This window comes from Anas acuta, chromosome 8 (assembly GCF_963932015.1).
Source record: "Anas acuta chromosome 8, bAnaAcu1.1, whole genome shotgun sequence".
NCBI lineage: Eukaryota > Metazoa > Chordata > Aves > Anseriformes > Anatidae > Anas > Anas acuta.
In genome coordinates this window covers 22430503-22446646 of record NC_088986.1, presented here as the reverse complement: position 1 = coordinate 22446646, position 16144 = coordinate 22430503, and the positions used below count along the sequence as shown (strand labels likewise).

Sequence of the window (16144 nt, the reverse complement as noted above, 5' to 3'; positions counted from 1 at the left end):
ACCTGCAGGACCCGTAGCTCCATCCCTTGGTGAAGGGGTCACACCAACGATGAGCTGCTGTTACCTGCTACCTAGGGACGACTGCCGTGGCTCCACAAAACATCTGCAATCAGAGCAAAGCCCCATTACTGCTGACCGAGAAAAGAAATGCGAGAGAGACATTTGAAGTGCCAGATTCAGCACTGATAACAACATGAGAGGCTCACACCACGCGATCGATCGTCTGTTCAGATGCGTTACCAGCACTGCTAACTGCTTCAGAGAAGAGCAAGAATTTCTGCGTGGGGAAAGCCAGAGGGGCCCATCGTTCACTGATTTATTTACGGCCCACGTTTCACCTTTATTACACACAGCAGTCAAGCTTGGTGTGGTGTTTTTTGTCCTATTCATCTCTAGCACTCAAGAGTCAGATGCAGGGAAGGCCACTGCTTCAGGCCATGCATGATTTGGGTGAACCCTGCTTCTGCTCCTTTCTTTATTCAGCTCCCTGTCCACTTCCTCTCCCATTTTTCAAGGTTCAAGAGACTGGAGAAGCATCCTGAGCCCTGCAGCTTTCACACTGAATGATTTATATCTCCTCCCATGGGATCACAAGGCACAAAATGGGTTCTCCCAGCTCTTGGGGTTTCATTCTTTTCTGTGAGGCATCTCTAAGCTTTTCTTGCCTGCTGAGATGGATCCCAGTGCTCCACCAGAAGACGGGGCTGAACTGTGCGGGCAGGGCCCCCATCCCATTTCAATTATCCAGCTGTCTCTGGAAAACAGCACAGGCCTTACATGGCACAGCCCTGGAAAGGTTTTGGCTTGGCTACCCGGAGTACAAACGCAGTGCCTGGCTCGCAGACGTGCTTTCCAGTCCTGGATGTCACGTTGAAAGGCATCCCAACCGGTGCTATATTTTTGGAGCTCGTGCCCCCAACCATTTCCCATTCAACAGGACACTGAAGGATGGTGTGACACGGGCTGCTGAGACTGCTCGATCCCTGCCAGCACCGCTGTACGTCCTGCACAAGACCTTTTTCTCCCAGTTACCACCTCTCGCACACGTGCCAGGTGTGAGGAGCGATTCAGACACTAAAACCCAGCTCCGGCGGTGTGGAAAAATAAAATCACCGGCAGATCAGCCCAACAAGCTGGTGGGAGTGGCACGGACAGAGGCAGGAGAGACAAGGTACTAAACCTGCCCAATGCTCCCGAGCGCCTCGTTACGTTGATTTATGTTTAGCTAATTGAGAAAATGACTCTAACTACACAATCCAGGCCCTAATTCAGAAAGGCCCAACCTTTTTAGTGTCTCTACCCACATCTTAAAAGGCATGATTTAAACCCTGTAACTAACAGGCTGCCAAAGGCAAGGATTTGAAGGATCTGATGTCCTATGATGCCGAGGGGGTGAGGCTTGGCTAACTTCTCTCGTTACTTGGTCTTTCTCCACTGACGTACAAGTTCGCTGCTGGAACATAAATCAGGGGAAATGATGAAGGAAACCAGTCTCGTGCCCCATCAAAGGAGCCAACACTCGCTTTAATAGGACCATGCAGACAAGCCTAAATAGGGCACTTAACAAGCATGTGGTTTCGGTTATACCAGCCTACATCTCTACACCCTGCTTGCATTGCCACTGGCAAAACCCTTTGTCCCTTGCAGCCCACACCTGCCCATGTGCACAGAGAAGGGGCCATGATATAATACCTAAGTGTCAAACACAAGATTTTGGGGCTGAATCAGGCCTGTAGAAAAACTTTATCTAGCTCTTGACCACTGTATGAGCTTTTATACACAGCTAGGGCACATACTAGAGCAGAGCAGAGAGATGCCTTGGCTGGTCTTGCCCCAAGCCACCATGTCTACACAGAAACACACCCGAGCACTGAACAGGCCAGGACCGACAGCTGCTTGCAGACCCCACAAAGGAAAATCTGGTAAAGCAGCAGGTCGCAGGCTGGGACAATCCACATCACAGAAGTTTTCATCCTTTTCTGAACCTTTACAAAGAACAGAAAGTCTACTTGTCCTACTGTCCTAAGGAAAAAATGCAGAACAGAGCGAAGGAAGCAATTTGGTAGTGCTCTGCCCCTTTCTTTGGATCCAGAACTTCCCCCAAATTGAATAACTTTCCCATCAGCGATCCTTAACAGCACATTCTTAACGCTGCTTATCAGAAAAGGCAGTACTCCAGCCACTAGCCCAGTCATCGCTTTTCACTCTCGCTAGTCTACCCTCGTTGTGCTTAGATGGGATACAGGCTCAAAGGAAAGGCTCCAGCACATCGCAGAAGGTATTAGGAAGAGGCATGGCTGACTGAGAACTTAAGTCTCTCCCCAGACAGCTACCCTAAGCTGAAGCCTCCTGAGAGCCCAACTTCAGCTGGCTGGCTACACAATCAGATTGGGGATTGTCCAAGTGTTTTACACCACGCACTAGACATCCATGGGAACCCTAGACTGCTGGAGTTATGCGATTTTGTCTCAGCCATGACCATCTGTGCTCATTTAAGCATTTCTTGACAGAGGAGGGAGCGTTAATCCCAACATCCTGGCCAAACTGCAACACGGGCAATTACACTGCGCTTTGTAACGTTCTCACAGTGGTACACATCGGTGTTTGCTCCTTCTTCCCATAACGGCAATGCTGTGGCCCAAGAGAAATGCCTCCACTGCTGCAGGAGAAGACGAGTCCCCTGTGATGAACCCTTCAGCGTTACTGTCAGATCTCATACATCTTCCCCTGCCAGGGGTGTTCAACCCCAGCACCTTCCACATCCAGACTTCTACCTGTACGTGCAAGAGGCCCTCACTTAAAAATCTGCCTGCCCATTCCTGACGTAGGCTGACTTCTGCAGTTTTCCACTTTTCTGAAGAGAGACAACGCGCCGAGTGGACAGCGCACCTGCCCTCGATGCACTCCAGCAGCAGCAGCACCAAACACAATAAAACGCATCGATTACTGCAAAGGTAGAAATGGCTTTTGCTTGAAGAGCCTCAATTCCAACTGTTCGGTTTCCTTCAAGGAAAAAAGAAAAAAAAACAACCCTTTTGTTGCACCAAAATCATCTCCTGGCATTTCTGACCAGCACACATGTTGTTACAATTATGACCGGACTGCTTGGCTCCGGGATAGGGGGAATGTTAAACCGGCACACTGGCACCCATCAAAACATTTGCGAATTTCCAAAGTGGAACTGACACCATGGTAGTGGTTTATATCACACGTCAGAGAAAGGCTTCATAACTCAGATCAAACAATTTAACTCTTGAGCTTCCTGCCTAGGGAGAGCAACCAAACGCGAGGCTGCCTATTGTTATTTCATATGGTTTTTCATATGGCTTCCAGCCAGTTTGCTTCATATTGCAAGCTCAGAAGTTAAACACAAATAGAACTGGCCAGAACTTCGATGAGGAACTAGTAAGAGAAACTGCTGATTCTAACAATAACATTTTCCCCAAGAGGCATGAACAGTATCAGCCCTATCAGGATGGCACATGAGAATTTTTCATCTTTTAAGCCTTTCAGTTGGACATAAACTTACTCCCTTCTAGGAAACTCGTATTCCTAAGTGGCTGTCAAAAAGATCTTCAGCTTACATTCTTCCACCTTTTTTTGGTTTGAGGAATTCAGACAGGACTTGTATCATAACAAGGTGCAATCAGTAGGACTACTTCAACATGTTAGCCTACCAGAGACCCGCAAAATGCATGCAGAAGTGTATGCATTTGCATTTTGTAAATACCATTACAATTCAAATCTTCTGTCGGATGCTCTTCTTTATGTCCCCCGATGAGCTGAACGCAACTGTAATGAGGAACAGACCTACCCACTAGAACTTAAGATTCTCTTGAGGAGCAACTGGGGACAGCTGCAGAGGATGGAAACACAAACGGTACAATTAAATTATTATTGCACTTACTGGTATCCAGTTTTGAAAACCAAAATCAGGTTGCTATAAGCTGCTCTGCAATTGCAGACACAGCCAAAGAAGTCAGTCACTTTTTTTTCAAAATACGATCAAATGTATGGTTTTTAGGTCAACTTGTTTCACCCTAATAACAGGGAACACAGTGTATCAGCAAAACAGCAGGGCTTCATGTGCATCTCAAATGTTGCTTTGGAGTTTTCTAACTTGAATCAGCCCTGATCACGAGTGGTTTCTCTAGAAAAAGATTTATCCTCCTTTCTCCTGTGTACAGGAGAAAATTTTCCTGTGGATTTTCCACTGCTACCTTGCACCACAGTTAGCTGAAAAAATTCCTGCCGAACTGTATGCTGCCATGACTTTGCTCCACACATTTTTATATTTTGGAACAGCCTTCTTCAAGGTTTTCCTTTCATAGAGGAAAGTTGCCAAAGGACGTATCTGATTGCATCATTTATCACCTCCTGTGGAAAAACAGTCTTGGATGCATGCATTAGTATCAGGTATCAAAACTGAAAGCAAACACACTGCACAGAAGATGCACTGATTTATTAATAGAATAAAAATGTAGTGACACGTTTTTTCCACTATTAAAGCCATAGAGACAATCGGTGTCCTGTTTAGATACTTGATGGTGTCATTCAGCAACTCATTCATAAATTCTGACACGTTCAGCTCAGGTATTACAGAAAACATTTCCACAACGAAAGCAGCCTTCCTCTGTTACAAAGTGGATAGCTATGAATGCTGTCCCCAAGGTTTGCAGCTGCATCAGTCTATGGGAGGTTTTCATATGTCCTCTATTTGAATTCCTGAGACTTTCTCCACCTGGAACAGCTTTTTAATGCCTTTCAACAACAACAGGAAAATAGCTGAACTTCTTGTGGGGTACAAACCCACTCTTCAGGCAAGAGAATGCATTGATCATTACATGACAACAGGCTCAATTCCAATATAATGTTGGAATTACTCATTACACAGTCCCTGCTGATTATTGGTATTTTGAGGCAACGACAATAAAGAAAAACATTTGTAAAGAAAGAGTTTTAATCATAACACTCTCTCTTCTGTGTTTCTACTTCTACACTGTAGATTCTGCCATGTCTTAAACTGTCACCCACCGTCTTCTTTAAGCCATAGCTGCAGTGAGCTCACAATTTGTTACGAACATGTAGCTTTGTGTGATCTAGCATTATATGAAAGAAACAGGCAAAGTGATAAATAGGAAATACTACAATTAACTTTGCAATTTGCCTCAATATGTGAATTTCCTTTCAATCAGGTACAGGAAAGAGTATCATCTATGAAGATACTTAAAGCATGTGCTTGGGTTTGACAGGATTAAAAACCGTTGTAAACTAATGTTTTATGCATACAAAGGAAGATAAACATCCTATTGCATTTGTCAGGAGAAAAGTGTGTTTAAAAGCAGCATAAGTGAGTAAGTTGCAATGCTTTCTTCTGTAGATACTTGTCTCTTGCACGCTGTTTGGAACAGGTACCTGTGATATCAATACACAGAAAAGCCTTTAGAAATACCCTGCTCTTCACCTTTGAGTATCCTGGTACAAGAAGGTACAAAGCCCTACAAAGAGGGCATTAGAACAGTAAGCTAAAAAATCAGAATGATGAGGACAGATGGTGAACCCCAAAAAGGGGCTCTGTAAAAGAAAACCAAAAGAACCTGTAAAATTTGAAACAAAATTAAAGGAAAAGAGAGATGAAGTGCATATTACTGGCACTGCAGAAGCCCAGAGAAAACATACAGCCCGCAAGCCCGCAGAGAGTATTTAATCCATAACCGGATGGCTTGTCTGAACGCTGTAGTCATGTATCAGAGCAAGCTGGGGAGTCTCCCGGAGTCACATTTACTGCTTGAGGCTGGCTGTCCATATTGCAGGGGGATTTGGTACCAGAGTTTTCAGACTGCAACTGTTCAGAGACAGCAGAAGAATCAACACAGTTAGCATGCTTGCTGCTCTCCTTTGCTGTAACACCGGGAGCAGGGTTTTCCTTAGCCAGCCCAGCATGACCGTGCGACTGGCTGCCTTGTCTCCTTGCTTCTGCCTCCTGCTGCTGCAGCATCCGCTCCACCTCTATCTCAAGTTCCAGATTTTCCTCATCTGCCTCCACTTCCAGCTGCTGCATTAACTCCTCCAGCTTCCTGGCCTTGCGGAGCTCATTCTGCTGTATGATTGTGCACAGGTGCTCCGTGAGGTGCTCCTTAATCTCTGTCTTGTGTTGGAGGTCCAGCTTGGCTGCCACGTACTCCGACTCAGCCTTCTCATACCGCTTCCTGCAAAATCATCATCATTTCTCGTGGGTTAGTTCTCAAAGCACTTTACAATCCGACACACGGACAGATATCGTAATCATCCCTGAAATGCAACATGCTCTGAATGTTTTATGCCAGTGCATTCATGACATGCTGTTAAGTTAGTCAAAAGGGGGAAGAAAAAGGTGTGAATAGATCAAATCTTCTCTTGACGTGTTAGCCTCCATTGCTGCTGCATTTTAAGAGTTAATCTGCTTGTCTGAAAGACATGGATTGAATCACGAGCAAGCATTTTTACTGCCTGTTTTAAGAGATGCATCACTAGCAGTAGAAAGAAACCATCAGAAGTTGTAGTGTTTTCACACTTCAAACGAACAACTCACCAGTGAACTGGAACGCTGCAGAACAGTTTTGTGTTCTCCCAATCCACCCAACGGATACAGATGCTACAACAGTGCTACACACTGACACTGATCCAATGTAGAAGCTTACGCCCTGGCCACCCAGATACACAATCAGGAAATCATGAGCGGCAGACTGACACAGCATACGACATCAATAGCGATCACAACTTTTGCATGGCAGCAGATGTAGAATTTTATTGTGAGCATCCCCCCAACACACCCCTCCTGCCAATTTGCACTTCCTGTCATGACAAAATACAGCAAAAAGGAAATATTCCAAACGTTTATTGAGGCCAATGCATCCTCTATATCTAGCACTTGAATGTTTGGTGTCCACATTAGTGATGCATCTTCAGCTGCATTCACAGAAACTGTATATTAATTTTGTTTTAATTATTAGAGAGAGAAATGCTATCTTGCTTATCAGGAATAGGAACATGCAAAGGTTTTTGCAGGGTGACTACGCAATGTACCTTACAAAGCATTCATAAAGACAGTATTATTGAGGTAGTTGAATAAAGAATCCAGCTGTTTTATAAAACCACATTCAAATATCTGGTTAAAAGAAGCAACAGAAAGATAGGAGAGTTCTTTTGCTTAGAGAAACAGAAGGAAAAAAGACAAAATATTCCCCAAATATGCTCTGCTATACAATAACCACTAAACTTCTACCAAGCTGTAAAGGCTGTGTCTGCAGTGGGCAATTGATGCCCATTTCCACCTCCTTCACAAGAAAGTCAGTATTTTCCTGGGCCAGGTATCCATAAGAGAAGAGCTAATGCTATACTGGAAATTTCTGCATAATTAAACCTTTGTGCTGAACTCACACACCATCTTCACATCATAATTATGAAGACTCTGTTCCACAGAAATTGTCAGATGCCCTGAGTCACGTGCTCAGAATTATTTAACGTTGCACTTAACCCACTGAAAAAAAAAAGGGGGGGTTTAACCCTAAAATAGAAGGCAAGGACTAAAAAATTGCTCTCAAAGATGTGGCTTATAAGTAAATCAACTTTGTCTCATAACAAACAAAAACTGTAGCACTGGAATGATGTAACTCACATTTCCAAATCCCTCCCTCACAAAAAGGAAGACTTACTAAGTTCATCAAAGTCATTAAGTGTATTGGAAAGCTCATCCTCTTTGTCCTACCAATATCCCCTTTTGTTATCTTCATTAAAATCCAACTTCCAGAAGCCAGAGCTGGTTGTTAGATGTTCTTTTGCCATTAAGCATTTCAAATGGACATGTTGTTATCAAGTTTTGCTAAGGAAATCAGCAGGAGCATCTAGCAGTTTTAGAAACCAGAGTTAAACCTAAAATACATTGAAATGCTTTCCCCCTTGAGGTTCTGAAATTCAATATTTATATGCACTCAGCTACTGAAACTACAGCTGATCTTAGATATTTCAAATGATAATTATGCAAAAGAAATCCTTATTTTTTAGCTACCACTGCTACTTTTTTAAAAGACTCATTACTGTGTTTATTGGCCTGTGGTCAACATATAGCAGGATTCATAAGGAGAAAAAGAAGTTTAACACATTGAATCACGAACCAAAAACCGCAACCGAACATTTCCATTTTATTAAACGGCTACATAAACATGCTGATGTTTATCTACTGATGTTGTGGTTTAGCCACAACTAATAGGGTGTTCCGACTAATTTCTTGCATTTAAGGAACTCATCAGAACCAGAGTGATTAAAGGCACACTGTGAAGGGTGAAAGCCTACTTTTTCCTTAAATTTTTCATCCCAATTCCAAAAGCACTTCAGTAGTATTATATGTTTTAAGCTTAATTGGTCCCATTGATTCTAACAGGACCAGAGCTGTCATCAGCAGGAGTTTCCCTGAAAAGGACTTTCATTGCAGGACTTAAAAAAAAAAACAAAACAAAACACAAACAACAATTCTTTTCCCTGAGAATAAACAACCTTGAAACAATACAGTAGGGCTTATGGACAACTGCACAGCTAAAGCAGGCAGTATGACTGCATGAAGTTGGAGAGCACAGTCTGAAGTCGCAAAATCTACTCCATTTTCCAGATTCCAAGGGAAAAATGAGGAAATGAAAGCTTTTACCTCAGGATTCCAAAGCCCCACAGACTGTCCACGTTAAGTACGCGTAATTACAATGACTTAAGATGATCTTTCAAGGTCCCTTCCAATCCCTAACATTCTGTGCTAAGTCTGTTACTGCTTCAGTGGCATGAAACTGTTTTTGCTCCCTCTGCTCAGGCAGGGCTGTTCCCTCCTCCCTGTCAGTCACTTACCGGGCATAGGAGTAGTCTAAGCTGGCTTGATCAATGCGGTTCCGCAGGATGCCGATGTCAGCAGACACCATGTCATCCAGAGCTTGTAGCTCCTTCTGAATCCTTTTTAGCTTCACCGTTTCAGCTTGAGTTCTTTTGGATCTGCAAAAGGAAGGTGCATGTTTTTTCTTTACAAGCCTCTTTTCTTGACATAATGGGCCTCATTTCACTTCCAAAGCAACTACCTTCTTTAAGAGCTACTCAGAAGGCTTCTTCTTTATGGTCTAAGACTTTTGATCTTATTTAATATCCACAGGGATCTAAAATGCCTGCTATTAAAGGACCACAGCACAATTACGTAATGACTATAATCAAAGTGCCTAAAATGGATTGTGTTTCTTTCACTGGGGAAACACACAAGAAGCTGCTGGATCTAAGTAGTTCTCAGCATAAGGAAACAGGAAATGGCTTGGGGAGGGGAGCGAGAGGGGGAAGGGCATTTAGCCCCACAAATATCCCCTTTCAAAGACGACCAGTTAGCAGGGGCCAAAAAGTCACCTAACCTAAGCTTGATTTCCATTTTGTGAAATTATTCCCAAAAGCCCTAGCCAAGTCCCAGCGAAGTCAATGGAAAGTTTTATCTCAAACACAAAGGATTTCAGCCAAGCCTATGTAACCTTTTTCAACTCTGCGTATTCGTTCCTAAGGGCAGCAAGCTTTGACGGACTTCACTCCCAAGCAAACCAAGTAACTTCCAACAAGCTTTTACACCAGGTCACTTTGTGACTGTCATTCATCACCAGGAGCAAAAACGTGCTTTTCACTGCTTTACACCCACAGCAGGTACTTGAAAAGCAAGAGCAGAGATGTAGAAAGTGAAACTATCTCTCACTAGACCAGCTGATGCAGGAAGACATCCTGTGGTACTGCCTAGAGCCTAAAGAAGACCTTTGAATCTCAGATGCAGCTCCCTAGCAATAACCTTCCAGTTCCTCCTCTCCCCCCTTATGCCAGCCCTGGTGGTCACACCCATGTTTGCTGTCCCACAGTGACTCAGACCAAATTCACGTGTATTTTACACCAGCCTGGCAAAGGAAAACAAAACCTTTAGAACCTCAAAGAGAAGCTCCTGCACTGTACAGCCCATATTCACCTACACAAGAGATTTAATAGGCTTTAATCATGCCTGGGAGAAGACTGCAAGCCTGATAACTGCACTTGTCCTTCCTCGATCCAGTGTTATCAGCTCTCCATATCAGACCTTATCTGCCTTACTTGCAGTCTTAACTACCTGGCTGGACAACACTGTGCAGCCTTAACGTCTGGTCACCAGAACAAGAGCTAATAACTGGGAGAACAGGTCAATTTCTGTGTATTTTAATCAGCTGGGGTAAAATGTTTCTTAACCTTCACATTGGTGGTCTTCTCCTTTCAACATTACTTTCACCTACTTATAAGACAGACACATAGAACAGAGAGGGGAGGGACGAGTGAGATTTAAACAAGACAATATGGATTAAAAGAGAGATTAAAAGCAACCCCTTTCTCAGCCTCAGGCCACGTGGCAGCACAGCCCCTCACCTCTCAGCAATAGCTTTGGCCAGGAGTGCCTTCTTGCGTTTATTCTTCTCTTCTATCAGCCGCTGCTCTTGTTGGAGGATTTCCCATCGCGATTTTTCCTGCCTGCTCATTGACAAAAAGGTCAAAATTAATCCCAAGTTCAATTCGCTCCCTGTCCTCCACACCCCACCCCCAAGACAAATATTCACCATCATATTTCCTGGAGCAAGCTCTGAAAATGCCAAAGGAACAATAAACAGGTTTCCCTTCTGAGGAAAGAAGAATCAGCTGTAGGAAGCCATTCAGACCAATAAAACATTTTCAGATGAAATTTGCTGATCAGAACAAAAATCTTCATAAGCAAATAAACTGCTGCTTAATTCAAGTGTGCTGAAAGAGCGAGCATTTGGCACTTATTCAGCATTGGATGTGATTTTTCACTTAAAGGATGTACTTCACCACTAGGTAAAAGCGGTTTCAGGTTTCTTTCTAGCTGCTATAAATTATCTGTTCAGTTTGCCAATGCAGCCTCTTTTTTTTTTTTTTAATATTTTTTCTCTATAAAACAGATCCTCTTACAGTTCTGCTTTACAATACTGACCCCAAACAATTAAACTGATATAAATGAAGGGGGGGGGGGGGTAAAAAAGACAATGAAATTGAGCAATGAGGCACTACAATAAGTCACTTTTGTCACCAAGGGAAGAGTTGCATGGCTTCTGTTTCCTAGGGCACATCTACCAAGAGACACAACTGGCCCCAGAGGATGGAAGGCCAGGTCCCAGGTGAGAGGGGACACCCTGTGTGAACACAGATGGGCAGAATTAAGGAAAAACAAAATCTGCTTTGCTGCCTTTCCATCTTGTAGAGTTCTTCATGCCTTCTCCTAAGGAGTCTGTTCCAAAGTCTTGCTTAGCTTTAAAATGCCAAAGTAACTCAGCTCTGTTTATTTTAGCAACCATTTCTGCACAAGAATCTCTCCTCGGGCTTCTCCTCACCACCCTATTCCTAAAACCACACAGAGAAAAGTATTTTTGGTAAGATTTGAATCTGACTGCACGGGCTGAGATGAATTCAGCAGATCCAGGGGGCGGCTGCAGCAGCTAAATGTCATTTGCTCCCCACACGGTGAAAAGCTTCAACTATCTTCTCCCCAGGCAGAAAACGTCTGTGTTTTTCACCACCACGAAGCGGCTGACCAGCGAGTACCCCTGGTGAGCAAGAGCCACGTGAATAATTTGGTGCTGCTCTCCTGGTGAAGGAAGAGCTCTGTGCAGGTGGGCGATCCCAACCAGGAGCTGTTTAAAACAGAAATTTTATCTCCTTATCAAAGCAACAGTAAAAATTCTGCAGCAATATGGTGAAGGGGAACACAAGGCACTACTTCTGCTATATCTGCTCCCAAAAGGTACAGCTACTTTCTCTTGTGGATGCTGGCTTCTCTGCACAGCACGACACACGTGGGGCTAGGTCTTCATCAATCAGTAAGACAGCCCCACATTTTGGGTGCTTTATGATCTACAGTCCCACTGCCAGAGGAAATGATTTGAAGAAGGCACAGTCCGTAGCTGCATGGATGACAGGAGGGAATTTGGCATTAGGTGAGGTTTAAGCCAGCTAGAGATGAAAAGCAGAATTCAGTGCAGAGGAAGCAAACAGAAGCTCTCAAACCTCCCTGTTAGATACAGGAAAGCTCAATACCGAATTTCACTTTACTGTAAAGGAAAAGAAAGAACCCATACGGAATGAGATCCATGCCCCAATTCTACTGACTTACTAACAATTCCACTTTCTTTTTCTCCACTTTGGCGTTCGGCTTTGCAGGGAGGTTCTGGGCACTGTCACTGCCATTGCAAGGATCCGCTGGCATCAGTTCCTTCTGCTGCTCTCTGCCGTCACGTTGCTTTTGATCCCCCACTGAAGGACAGGGAGGTGGCGGCGCAGGCTGCTGAGGACGCCCAGGTTGATGTTTTGGCGCCGACAGCAGCTGCTCGGGAGGCACGGAGGCTGCTCCACCCTGCAGCCCCAGCTTCTGACATTGCTGCTGGAGGGCTTTTTCTCGTTGCAATTGCTTCCGATTTTTATTTGCAGGCTGGGGACGACGCTGCTGCTCCGACGGTTCAGACGGATCTATCGAGGGATGACAGCGAGAAACGGGATTAAAAGCAGGCTGTGAGCTCAGAGACAGGCTCTGCAAATTACACTGAGCACGCAAACTGGGGCTTGACCAACCTCTGGGTGCCACGGGAAGGCACCGTGAGGAAAAACGAGGAACCCGGGAATGTTTTGTTAGCCTAAAAATCGCGATTTCCAGCGCATTTGAAATGAGGCGAGGGAGAGATAAGGGGCTGGGAGCGGGGGCAGCCGGGGGGCTGCAGTTAACCCCCAGCACCCCCCAGCCGCTGCGGCCGGCCCCGGGCCCCTCAGGACCCCCCAGAGCCCCCCCAGGCTCCCTCAGAGCCCCCCAGGACCCCCTCAGGGACCCCCGAGCCTCCCCCAAGACCCCCTTGGGGACCCTCAGGGACCCCTCGAGCCTCCTCCAGGACCCCCCCAGAGCCCCCTCGGGTCTCTCCCGGCCCCCCCCGGCCCCCACCCGGCCTCAGGCCCCGCAGCCGCCGCAGCTCCTCCTGCGAGAAGCCGGCCCAGGCCCCGTCGGCGGCCATGGCGCTTCCTCCTTCCGCTCGCGGGGGCCTTCCGCAGCAAGGACCCGCGGTTGCCCCTCAGCCGCCGCCCCTCGCCCGCCTCAGGCAAACGCCGCGGGCAGCCCCGGGAGGCAGCGGGAAAGGGCTTCGCGTTGCCATGGCGACGGGGCGGGAAGATGGCGGCCCAAAGGGAGGGGGGGGCGGCGAGTGGGGAACCACTGCTGGGAGCGGGCTCCCAGGGAAGCTGGGAAGTAAAAGTCTTGAAAATACACTGAAAATAAAGTTTCAAAAAAAAGTCCTGAAAATAAGCTGAAAATAAAGTTTTTTAAAAACACACACACACAAAAAAAAAAAAAAAACACAAAATAAACAAACAAAAATGAGGCCCAGCTGATGGGGCTTAAATTAAGATGGGGAGCCACTCGTTAATAAAAGGTTAAAAAAGCATCACCACCACCCTCAGGGCATTTATAACCCCTCGTTAGGCAGTTTGTAAGGACCAGTAAAACTTTTTCTCTAGAGTGCCTCAAAGCTGCATTTGTAAGCACATCTTAGGGCCACATATAGTAAGGGAGCCAAGGGCACGTGCACGGCTAGATGATGACATACTTTAATTACCTACGGGGATAACGCTGAGGTAGCTGGCAAGGAAAAGGAGCGTTTTCCCATGCTGATGTTTTGAAGTTCTGTTTTGACCATTTTGCTGCTGGAAGTATAAACGATCATGGTGAGATAACGTTCAGCCAGCATCTGCCCTCTGCTTCCCTGTTCTCTGCCAACTGATTGCACAGTCCCAGCCTATACACAGAGAGAAAAAGAAAAAAAAAAAAAAAAAGAAAGAAAAAGGATAACAAACACTGATGATTCCAATAATAACCGATACAGGTATCCATCCCAGGGAGGGATGGACTCCTGAAGTAGCACATTGCTGCCACAATCTGAGAAGGAACCAGACAGTGAATGACATGACGACATGGAGCAAGGCTCTTGGCAAGCCTGCCTGCAGGAGTGGCTCACCCAGTGTTAGCTCAGCTCAAAGTGGGGAGCTAGAAACACTCACAGACTGCTAGCTTTTAGCTCAATATTCTTTCAGTTAGGATAAACTTCTTAGCCAGACCTCTCAAATCTTAAATATGAATAATTTTACCACCACACGCATGAGGATTCACATGGATACTTCCATCGCTAAGTAGAAACTGAACAAGTCCTGCCACATGCAGCGATATTTGCTCACTAGCCATGAGAGCATGCATTTTTTCCAACCAGCCCAAACTCTTGCGGCTTCTTGAAGCCTATCAGAGGTCATGCAGACGAGCTTACCTCCCACTGGGAGAAAGTCGGGTGGAACACACAAGCCCAGGCTTAGCTGAAGCAGTCCAGAGGGCTGGAGGCTAGAATAATACATCATCAGCAATAAAAAGGGGACATTTTCAGTGCCTAACCACATCCCGCGCGGTTTCCAATCTGTGAGGGATTAGTCAAGCTCTGAAGTATTGCTATGTCCCAGAGCTAGCTCATTACGCGATGATCATGTATGACTTCGCAATTTATCGCAGCAGCACTTCTAACAGCTCCTGCGTGACTAACACATCCCGTAAATACCAGCCCCAGTCTGAGGAGACGCGGTCCTGAACTGCCACTCACAGGCAGGTGTTAAGCATTTCTGCTAAGACTTGGCTGAGCACCTTTGGGGAGCAGATGTGTCACCATTTTCCACCAGCAGCTTGGCTGTAGGCTTTGAGGTGAAACAGAGACCTCGCAGACACCCAGTGGAGGGCAAGTGAGGCATGGGTTATCTCCATTCCATCAGCACCAACTGCGAGGTCACCAACCAGGTGCTGAGGGGTGCAGGATGGACCTTCAGCCAGGATTTTGGCTTCCTTTGGGAAACTTTACCAAGCACAAAAGAGATTGAACAAGAATGCTAATCTAGCCTTGACTCATATGCTCTCAAACTCCTGGAAGCTCAGATGGCAGAACCAGGTGTCAACTTGAATTTATGATGAATCACTATTGACCAGCCTCACAACAAGATGTAGACACCTAATTTCCTTTTAGTTGCCTACATAAGAATCTAAATTTATTCTGGTACCTACAATCACAACAATGGGCTGTGCTTAAAACAAAGATACCAAATGAAGGAGCTTTGCAAAGTACAAACTCCAGACTTCATTCCTGAACCTTAGTTCTTCCTTCTCTTCCAAGTTTTAACGCTGCAAACAAAAATGAAGCACCATATTCTCTTTATTGCAGCAGATATTCCAGGCATAAAATTCCCATGTGTTTTATAGAAAAAGTATAAAGACTTTTGAGTTGTTAACTATAATGCTATAGGCAACGCAGCAATCCGCTTTAACAGTTTCCATCAGCCACAGGTTTAATTACCAGCCATTGGGCCAGCCTTCTCCAGGAACAATTATAACACAGTGAAGTCATTTCACAGGGCATTTACCAGCAGCAGACTTAGAAAACAGAGGCTGTCCGTGTTCCCTGGCTGATTAAAGGCCTGTGAGCATAACATGAAACTGAATATTTGACACCTAGGAATAAAGTATTTTCTGAGCAAACACAGGCTAGATGAAGAGAAAATAGAAACCTTATTTTCCATCCCCACTTCAGAAGACAGATGATGGACAACTCAAACCACGACAAAAAAAGCAGTAACGCAAACCTTCCTTTTACATCTGGGACCAGATTAGACTTCGGTGTCATTTTGTGATTCAACAGCTATCTGATGAGCAGACCTGGTGATGTCTCTGACTGCTGCATCCGTTTTCTGTTGGTCTATTTGGCCTGGAGCCCACTGGCTCTGGAAGCAGCAAGTAGCATCAGATCACAAAAATATTTTTTCTTCTAAGATTCCCAAATCAGTGTGGACATGTCATCACAGACCGGCAAATCCAACTCTTTAGGGCAGACCTCAGGGTCAGACCTCAGCTGACATTTCAACCCAGGACAGACGCAATTTGTACCGGGACATAACTTCAATTTGCATCGGTTTAGTTCATACTGATTTTTTTTTTTTTTTTTGATTTTTTTTTTTCTTAAGTGCCAAGTAAGCTCTTCCTGCAAGGGGCTCCCTGACTTAGACA

At 45.2% G+C, this 16144-nt stretch overlaps 1 protein-coding gene across 2 annotated transcripts; it reads right to left on the bottom strand.

Annotated features, from left to right (window-relative positions):
- Positions 1-4447: 4447 nt before the first annotated feature.
- Positions 4448-13163, bottom strand: GORAB (golgin, RAB6 interacting). Of its 2 annotated transcripts, XM_068690511.1 has the most exons (5): positions 13004-13163; positions 12192-12540; positions 10432-10533; positions 8872-9012; positions 4448-6209 (listed from the first exon to the last, which is right to left on the bottom strand). In XM_068690511.1, exons 1-5 carry the CDS (start codon positions 13071-13073, stop codon positions 5741-5743), a joined length of 1131 nt encoding a protein of 376 aa, XP_068546612.1. In that variant the 5' UTR covers positions 13074-13163; the 3' UTR covers positions 4448-5740. The 2 variants fall into 2 exon arrangements, with proteins under 2 accessions (XP_068546612.1, XP_068546613.1); XM_068690512.1 differs by lacking the exon at positions 4448-6209 and having other exon boundaries at positions 8868-9012.
- Positions 13164-16144: the final 2981 nt, after the last annotated feature.

What these genes read in the sequence shown, in the direction of transcription:
- GORAB (XM_068690511.1), bottom strand. Translation starts at nt 13,073, where the DNA reads ATGGCCGCCGACGGGGCCTGGGCCGGCTTCTCGCAGGAGGAGCTGCGG. An exon ending in GAGAAAAAGAAAGTGGAATT is followed by an intron (nt 10,534 to 12,191) that starts GTTAGTAAGTCA and finishes GTCAATGAGCAG; the next exon opens with GCAGGAAAAATCGCGATGGG. An exon ending in GCCAAAGCTATTGCTGAGAG is followed by an intron (nt 9,013 to 10,431) that starts GTGAGGGGCTGT and finishes TTCCTTTTGCAG; the next exon opens with ATCCAAAAGAACTCAAGCTG.